The sequence below is a fragment of the Eurypyga helias genome, unplaced genomic scaffold (genome assembly GCF_000690775.1).
Source record: "Eurypyga helias isolate BGI_N326 unplaced genomic scaffold, ASM69077v1 scaffold41121, whole genome shotgun sequence".
Classification (NCBI taxonomy): domain Eukaryota; kingdom Metazoa; phylum Chordata; class Aves; order Eurypygiformes; family Eurypygidae; genus Eurypyga; species Eurypyga helias.
The window spans coordinates 23,648-32,543 of record NW_010229623.1 but is presented as its reverse complement, the minus strand read 5'-3'; the positions used below and the strand labels follow the sequence as shown (position 1 = coordinate 32,543).

The following is an 8,896-nucleotide window of genomic DNA, read 5'->3' as shown; positions in this document are numbered from 1 at the left end:
GCCAGGAGACCGCCGAGGCTGGGGCAGGGGTGACCCGGAGCTGGGGGGGCACCTGAGACCGAGCTCGGCCCTCGCCTGCTCCCCCTGCCAGGGCAGAGCCCCAGCACACACCAAACCTGAGCCTGGAGGCTCAGCATCCTCCGTTCCCGGGGGGATCCTGCCTGTGGCCTGGAGACACTATGGGGTGCAGGACAAGCATGCAGTGCCCAGGTGTTACATGGGTCAGGCTTATTCCAGGAGGAAAACTCTTGCTCCGCAGCATGGGAGGGGATCCTTGTGCGTTCCTGTCTTAGCTGGTCGTTGCTGCCCTTTTCTTCCTGCCAGTTCAGGGACTGGGAGAGGGGATCGTCTGCCGGGTCCCCCCAGGGTGAGTTGCTCTCTGGGGTGTGGGCTCCAGCTCTGCCCATGGTGGCTGCAACCTATGTTCCAGGCGTTTGTGGGGTGTGTGTCCACTGGGTGTTCCAGCAGAGGGGTGGGAGTGGGACGGCAGAGTATAGGGGGACAGGGAGGGTCTTCCCAGGACAGTGCACGCCAAAATAAATCAGTCATCTCATTTTTCCTTCTGTGTTAAATAGATTTTTATACCCTTGATGATTTCTGCACAGGCTTAGTGCAGAAACATCCTGTTTTGGCAGTCTTAGTGTTGAGTTGCCGTAGAGGGCAGAGCCTGGGGGCAAACCCCAGCTGCTTAGTGTCTCCCCATGGCCCAGCAGGCTCCAGGGCCCCTTTCCTTCTTGCAGTGAGGCTGGGACAGGGGGTGTGAAGCAGACACAGAGAGCAGGGACAGCCCTGATGATGCCAAAACCTCCCCAACGTGGGAGGCAGGTTTGCCCTGGCGCAGATGCTGCAGTTCTGGATGTCCTGTGCGTGGACATCCAGCACTCGTGGCTGCTGATGTCCCCCATGCCTAGCCCTCCTGCCACATCGTCCCTCCCTGCCAGGACTCCTCCACCCTCTGGAGCATGCATAAGTCCCTGGGATAGGGCTCCAAGGAGGGTAGCTCCCCTCCTCCCTCCTAGGCTGGCCTGTCTGTCACCAAGACCTGGACTGCACCCCTTTTATCCTTGCCCTGTGCCTTCTCAGCCTGACGCACTGCCCTGGGCCTGGGGAGGACACTCCATCCCAGCCCTGCTGGGGGCACACACTTGGCTCCTGACCCAGGTCCCCTTGAGCACCACTGCCTGCTGGTGTGGGGCTCAATGCTGGAGGTGTCACAGCTCCAGTGTAGCAGGGGAGAGGGTCTTCTGCAGCTCTTCTGAAGGCTCTTCAAACACACCACCCTCCTGGGAAGAAACTTGGGCTGACAAAGGCCTCTCCGGCAGTGTCTGGGGATGGAGCAGATGCTGCATGCCAGAGCAGAGTTCCTGCAGAGGAATGGAGAAGGGTGTTCAATATCTTTGCAGGGTGCAGGTGGGTCCCTTTTCCTCACCCCTTTCATGCTCCCCAGTATAAGGGATGCTGCATTAAGTACCCACTGTGCCTGGGAGAGACTAAGGTATGATGCAGTGAGGATGCTCTCAGTGGAGGATGGCTGTATGCTGCGTGGTGACATTTGGGTATAGCTGAGCAGGCTCACATCACCCCAGGACCCATCATCTGACATCCCTTTGAGTAACATCACTTTGTTTTGTGGCTTTTTCTGCCTACTTTTCCCATCCACTTGGGCCTGCCAGCAGTGGCAGGGTGGTCACCTCCACCTGCTCCATAAAAGTAGGCATCCTGGGATCAGCAGTGCTTTGCCTCCTGTGTTCTCCTTCTCCCATGGCCCCTCTTGTTGCTGCTGAAAGTGGGTCAGGGACTCCTTTCAGGTGCGTGCCCCATATGAAGTGACATTTCCTGTCCCCACCCCCATGGTGCAGAGAGGAAATCTGTGGCCACACCAGGACCTCAGATCTCCTGCAAACCTCTTCCCCAGACCCGCTCTGCTTCACTCTGCTGATTAGATCGGCAGGCTCTTGGGAGATGGCTGGTATTTTGCCTTTGCATCATGGAAACTGAATGTGTTTCGGAAAGCATGAAGCAGAACAACTGGAATTGGGATCCCCTCCTCCCTTGCTGTGGGGCAATGACAGGAGCAGAGATGATTCAATGGACTCAAGCTGCGCCAGGGGAAGTTTAGATTGGATGTAAGGAAGAAGTTCTTCCCCGAAAGGGTTATCACACACTGTAACAGGCTGCCCAGGGAGGTGGTGGAGTCACCATCCCTGGATGTGTTTAAGAGACGGGTGGATGAGGTGCTGAAAGATATGGTTTAGTGGTGGACAGATACGGTTGGACTGGATGATCTCTAAGGTCTTTTCCAACCTAGTGATTCTATGATTCTATGATTCTGCTGTCTGGACTGCTGGGAAGTGAGCACCACGTCTGCCCTGGGGAGGTTTACTGTGAGCAGTTGTGACCCCCAGGCTTGGGGCTTTGCCCTGTTCCCTCCCATGGTGTGGTGCTGGGGCTATGGTGATGCCACCCTGGGGAGCAGTCTCTGCACTGTGACCTCCCCTCTGAGTGATGCTTCTGCCTTGCTATGTTGTGTGGAGGGACCTACAGCCCAGCAGTACCTGCCAGGGTCACGGGGACCTTGCTGCCCTGCTCCTGCCACCTCGCTCTCCAAGCCTCTGGTTTTCCTTCTGCTAGAGGGCGATGGCATTTCCAGGGTGATTCACAGGGAGTCCCTCCAAGAGCTGCAGGCTGATGTTGTGCCCCAGGGTAGGGACCCCTGTGTTCTCCTTCAACAACAGCCCCAGCTCCCTCCTGGCTGCACGTGTGGGCAGACAGCACCAGCTCTCGCCATCGCAACGACCTTGGCTAACGTTAGCAGCGCTCAGAGTGCCGCAGGGACAAGTGTACCGAGCTTCCAGCACGTGGGTGACTGTACTTTCCCCCTCCAGGGTACAGTCAATACAGGAGAACCCAGATTATCAGCATGCGGCGCTGGAGGGAGAGCATGTGGAGGTCAGGGTGACCTTGCCTGGCCCTTCCTAAGAAGGGCTGCACAAAGTGGCTCTCTGGAGCTGAGAGGCATCCTTATGCCTGGCAGCCATGTCCTACAGTCCCACACCGCTGGGAGAGAGCGGCAATGCCTGATGCAGCATCAGCCCCTTACCCCGGGAGCCCTGCCAGCATCCCTGCAAAAGCTGCCGACAATTTACGTGGAGCTGATGTAGGCTTGCATGAAAATGAAGACTGCTGGAAATCTGCGGTCTGAATGCAGCTGCCTCTGCAGCGTGTGGAGGGACAGGCAGGATGCAGCCACCTTCCAGGGCATGGAAGTCCACACCCCCAGGGCAGCTGAGGGTGCACAACTCTCTGCACCTCCCCCAGGCTTGGGGCCAGGTTTGGAGAGCAAATGATGCTAGAGAGAGGATTGAGGATTCACCTCTGATGGTATCACCCTCTGCACCAAGGATGGGATGGCTGGACCAGGAAAAATGTAGTGGGGGCCACAGCAGGGAGAGCTGCCCCCTCCCCTCATTTGCACCCAGTGACCCCAGACCTGTACTCACCCCGAGACCCTTGCCTCTGCCGTTGAGTTTCTCCCTGAGGAAAATTGAGTGTTGTCCTTTCAACCTCACAGGATTTTGGAAGAGGGCAGCCAGGAGTTGAAGGCTGGGAGGTGTGGGTCCTAGGGCAGCGGGCTGACTGAGACTCACGGGAAAGCTACAGCACTGGAAAAGGGTTAAGTTGCACGTGAAGGCAGAAAGGAAAGAGAGAAAAGGAAGAGATCAGTCAGTGTCAGCCTGGTCAAGCCCAGCTTTTGCACCAGGTACCTGCCTGGTGTCTGCCCCTGAGGCCAACAGCCAAGGCAGGCAGACTGGGGCAGGCTCACCTTGACTGGGACAGTGACGGGAACTGGCTTTTCTCTGCCCATATATTGTGGCCACGGTTCTTCCCCAAGCTGCCCTGAGCACAGCTGATCTGTGCAGGAGGCTGATCCAGAGCCGCTCGCTCAGCTCCGGCATTTTCTGCCTGATACCTCCCCATTAGTGCTGAATGTTCCTTCTTTCACGATTTTAATCTCTCTGGACCTCAAGGACTGGTCTACAAACTACAGCCATGCCTGGTGGTCGGCATGCTCCTCTTGAGTCCTGTCCCACTGCAGGGAAGCAGGTTCCTAAGGTCCGTGGGGTGTCGTGTGTACAAGCAGAGCTTTCCTGTACTGGTTTTGTGGGAAGCGAGGTGCCTCGCCTCTCTGGTGTCTGGTGGGGAGACACAAGCAGCTGATCTTCCCTCGCATCCCTGCTTGGCCCTGCACTCTCCACCCTCCCTGGTCCTCGCCTATGGAAATGCCTCCAGCCCTTTAATGGTTCTGATAGTCCTGTGGCTTTTTGATTTCCAAAGCAGCGATGACTCCAATTCCTTGTCCCTGCACCTGACACCCCTGAGACCAGCTGCAGTTCTCCAGTATTCCCACTATTGTTTGCTGATCTTTTCTCTACGCTTCATAACAGGAAAGAACATTGTTATGAAGGGCAGCGGTTCAAAATACTGCTGGTCGCACTTTCCCCTGAATGATCCTGTTGAGCTGCTCTGAGCAGAGCTCTTCTGAGCTCTGGACCTCCTTATCTGGGGGGGTTATGAGTTTGTGGAGTGACTTGTGTTGGTCTTTTCCTGCTAACGTGGCTGGGGCAGATGACTGGGAAGACTGCAGAAGGGACTGGGGGAGAGTAATGGGCTCGGTTTGTGCTTTGGGTGAAATTGGCTTCCAGGCTTTTGGTGCACAGGTAAATCTTGTGCCCACCTGTCTTGTGTGGTGTTAGTTGATCCAGATCATCAGCTAACACTGGATGTTTCTATATCTGACTATGGGAAAAAGGGTTGGAAGTGGCCCCACGTGATCCTTGGTGCGTCACTTGTGTGCAAGTGAGCAGACTAAGAAGCAGAGAAAGTGAAAGCAATATCGGTGTGCGGTGATCATTCGGTGTGCGAGAAACTCTTATCTGACTGTGAGCAGAAACCACAGCAGAGGTGCTGTGTAGGACGTGAAGGAGATCTCTGGATTTAGAAAGGTCAAGAAACATGCCCGGTGCTTGATCCTTCCTCTCTCGCTTCCCCAGGGTTCCTTTGTTTCGTGTATCTGCATTGCTGTGGCACCGGCCGCTACTCGCCCTCTTTCCTCCAACCTCCTGCACCCCTGGGAGCAAATCCAACTGGGAGACTCATTGGGGTTTTAGCTGTGAGGGAAATTCACCCCGCAGAGGTGAGGACAGTGTGGAGCCTCATCCCGGGTCCCTGCACTGAGGCTTTTGCCGAGCCCTGATGGCCCTAGGCACCTGCATGCTGAGAGTTTGGGGATGGAGGTGCCCTGGCTGCCACTGACCCTGGTGTGGACTTTGGATGCAACTCCCATAGCAGGATAGGGCCCTCCAGGCAATCAGGGGAAGTACCCTGGGAAAGCCAGAAGGAAGCAGGCTCCAGTACCCTGGCCTTTGCCTGGGGAACAGAAACCTATTTTTCTTCCCCTTTTCTTTCCTTCCATCTCATTATTCTCCCTTTGTGGTAAGGCAGCACTTTGAGAAGTCGTTGGCGTTTTTCTTCTCCCTGTTAGCTGCATAGGGAAGTCCTGCCGGCCCATTCCCCTTGGCCCGCTCTCCCTGGCCAGCGGCAGAGCCCGGCTGCATGAGCTCCCCGTTTGCCCAGGAGCTGCGTTTCTGTGTGAATAAACAGCACGGCTCTTTCTTTGTATGTTTGCAGAAGCATGTCCACCATGCCAGGCGCATGCTCTTCATATTTTTTTATATATTCCTGCAACTACGTTTACCAAATGCTATACCCCTGCACTCTGTGTTAGTTCCTTGGAAGGTGAAAAGGCAGCCCCAGGAGCTGTGCTCTTGGCACTCACCCATCCTTCTCTGTCTCCCAGGGCAGACTCACTTGCCCTTCTGCCTTGGGTAAAGTCACATCCATGCCCCAAGGGGAGGCATAATGCCAGCTGAGCTTTTTGGATAGCTCTGCCCTTTGGTTCACCTCCCTACGTTCTCCTTTCAGTGGCTTGAGACCGTGTTTCTGGGACGGGATGAAGGGCACGTGCTGCAGGGGAGCACAGCGCGACTTCTTTGCTGGCACGCTGGGAACGGGGAGTCAAAGGACTCCTTATCTGCGGGATGGAAAGTTTCTGGGCTGCTTATCAGGCACTGCCTAGAAGTTAGATTACAGTCTCGGGAGCAGCAGTTTGCACCGAGGCAGACAGCACACATCTCTCCTTCACCTCAGGTGGGCTAATGCCTTTGGGCAATGGAGTGGCGGGTGGCCCAGCCCTGTGGGGACATGGGTGCCCATGGAGGGGACTGGTGCCACAGTCCGTCACATAGTTTGCCTGCCTTGCACCCATCCTGCTCCCTTGCTGGACCCGCACTCCTCCGAGGGGCCTGACCCCTGTGACATGCTTGGAGTGATACTGAGGGAATTTTTGGCTCAACCTTTACATGGGTATTTGTATTTCTAAAAACATTTGCCAGCCTAATTTTGGCTATTCTTGCTGCTTTCCAGAGATGGGAATGTGACTTGCTGTTGTCTGAACTCACTGCTGATGCAAACCAACAGCTGAAGTGCTGAGGGTAAGTGGCTCAGCTGGGAAGGGGAACTGCTGAGCCACTCTGCAGGGAGCTGGGATCCCAGATGGCAGCTCCTGCAGGGACTTGCAGCATGACCGTGTGACCTCAACTCTGTGCCCACTCTGTTTTTACCCCGTGATGGATGGTCACCTTTCCTGTGCCCCTTCCCAGCTCTGCTGTGTGCCCAGGCTCTGCTGGCTGCCTGCCACTGGACAGCGGGACACGGCCGGTTTTTGGGAGCACCTGCAGCTAATCGCTGCACCCCATTCTGTACAGCAAATTCTGGTGGCAAAACTGTCCCCATAACCCACCAAAGCCAGGGATGTTTTGTGCTCCCTGTCAACGGGTGGCGATGGCAGGGGGGGCCAGCTGTGTGTGAAGCTGGCACAGCTGGACCTGTGCTGCCAGCACGGAGGGATGTGAGCTGGCATCCCGCCTGTGGTGATGAATTTCTGGGTGTCTGCAAAGAGCAACAGTTACCTGGGAAAGGATCTCCTGCTGGGCTATCCGGATTGCTGCTTCAAAGTTCATGGACAACTTAGGGTCCCCACCCCTGCCTTCCTCTCTGGGGTCAGACTACCATCAAAGCCCCACATGAAGAAGACTCTTACCTTTTGAGGGATCCATCGGTCAGCAAGATCCCCTTCCCGTTCCTCGTCTCCAGTTTCAGGGGTTTACCCTCCTGCCTGCCCTGGTCCTGCCTGCAGTTCTTTCCCTTGGACTGGGCCTTTGGGAGGGGAGGCAGGCGAGACCTCCTGGGACCCCCAGTCCTCCAGCAGCGCAGCAAGTGCTGGTATGCCACTCGGAAATCCCTGTTGAGCGTCCCGTAGAGGATGGGGTTCAGGGCTGAGTTGGCATAGCCCAGCCAGAGGACAATGGACATGGGTGTGCCTTTCACCCTGCTGTCCCCCCATACCCCCCGGTACGTGAACACTGTGAAATAGGGGAACCAGCACACAATGAATGCTCCCAACACCACCGCCAGCGTCACGGTGGCTTTGTGCTCTTTCACCATGGGTGGCATGGGGGTGTTGTTGCTGCAGCACCACGTGTGGTTTATCCTCTTGGCTTGCTCCCTTGCTATCTTCAGTATCCGGTAGTAAGTGATGCACATGATGACCAAAGGGATGTAGAAGGTGAGCAAGGCGTCCACTAGCCCGTACACAGGGTTCACCTCAAGCGTGCACTCCTTGTTGCAGTTGGGGGATATGTTTTGGACTGCTGTCCCGTTGGTGTTCCAGCCCAGGTGGATGGGTAGGAAGGACACCATTAGTGAAACCGTCCAAATAATGACCAAGCCCACAGCCACCCGGGTGGTAGTGACCAGCTGGCTGTAGCGTAGTGGTGTGGTGACTGCAAAGTAGCGGTCCAGGCTGATCATGAAGAGGTTGAGGATGGAAGCCGTGCACAGCATGACATCCAGGCTGGTGTAGATGTTGCACAAAGTGCTACCGAAGGGCCACACTTTAGCGAGTTCGTAGAAGGCGGAGAATGGCAGGACCAGGAGGCCCAGCAGCAGATCGGTGATGGCCAAGGAGACGATGATGCAGTTCGTCAGACTGCGGAGCCGGCGGTCGAGGGTGACGGCCAGGCAGACGATAATGTTACCACAGAGAGTGATCACAATGAGGATGGTGAGGCAGGACCCGACCAGCAGTTGCAGGGGGAACTCCATCCCTTTTTCAGAGCTTGTGTGGTTGTCACATGGATCCATAGTGCAATTGCATGGATGGAGCAGTCCTGCTCTCACTGGCTCCAAAGCTATTTGGGGTGATCCTCTGTCAGGCAGCTCCAGAGCCCTTTCCAAAGTGACCTTGGGCCCACAGTGACTCTGGAGAACATTGCAGAGTCACTTCAGGTGTTCAGTTGTATGCTAGGAATGACATCTTCTAGGGGAAGATGTGTCCCTGTGATTTGCTTGTGCCTGTTGGCCCCAGCTGTGAGCTCAGTGTTGGAGCTGATCCCTGTGGCAGCTGCTGGTGGGTCTCAACAGCTCCCTTTTCCTCTCCTGCCTTTTCCTTTCCTCTGAGTGACCATGGAGTCAGGTCCCATGGGGTCTCACGTGCTCTCTGTGTTTTTTTGGTGACAGCAGCCAGCTCCAGCAGGGACAGAGCTTTGTCACCTCCCAAGGACAACCTGCAAAGAAAGCATCAACCCAGAGCTGCAGTGCACAAAGATCCTCAAACCCCTCCAGAAACAGGGTGTCTGCACCTCTCTGGATGCTCCAGCCCACTCAGATCTGAACTGGAAATCCCCTTGGCAGCCAGACACATGTGTGCCTGCCAGCCAGCCTCCCCCAGCCCCAGGGGTGCCCACGTCATGTAGGGATGCTGAGAGAAGGATAGGGA

At 56.0% G+C, this 8,896-nt stretch overlaps 1 protein-coding gene across 1 annotated transcript; it reads right to left on the bottom strand.

Moving 5' to 3' along the window:
• Positions 1–7,159: 7,159 nt before the first annotated feature.
• Positions 7,160–8,262, bottom strand: HRH2 (histamine receptor H2; the record flags this gene model as incomplete). The annotated part of the gene is made up of 1 exon (XM_010160479.1): positions 7,160–8,262. A coding segment is annotated over exon 1 (1,103 nt), but the record flags the coding sequence as incomplete, so codon positions are not given.
• Positions 8,263–8,896: the final 634 nt, after the last annotated feature.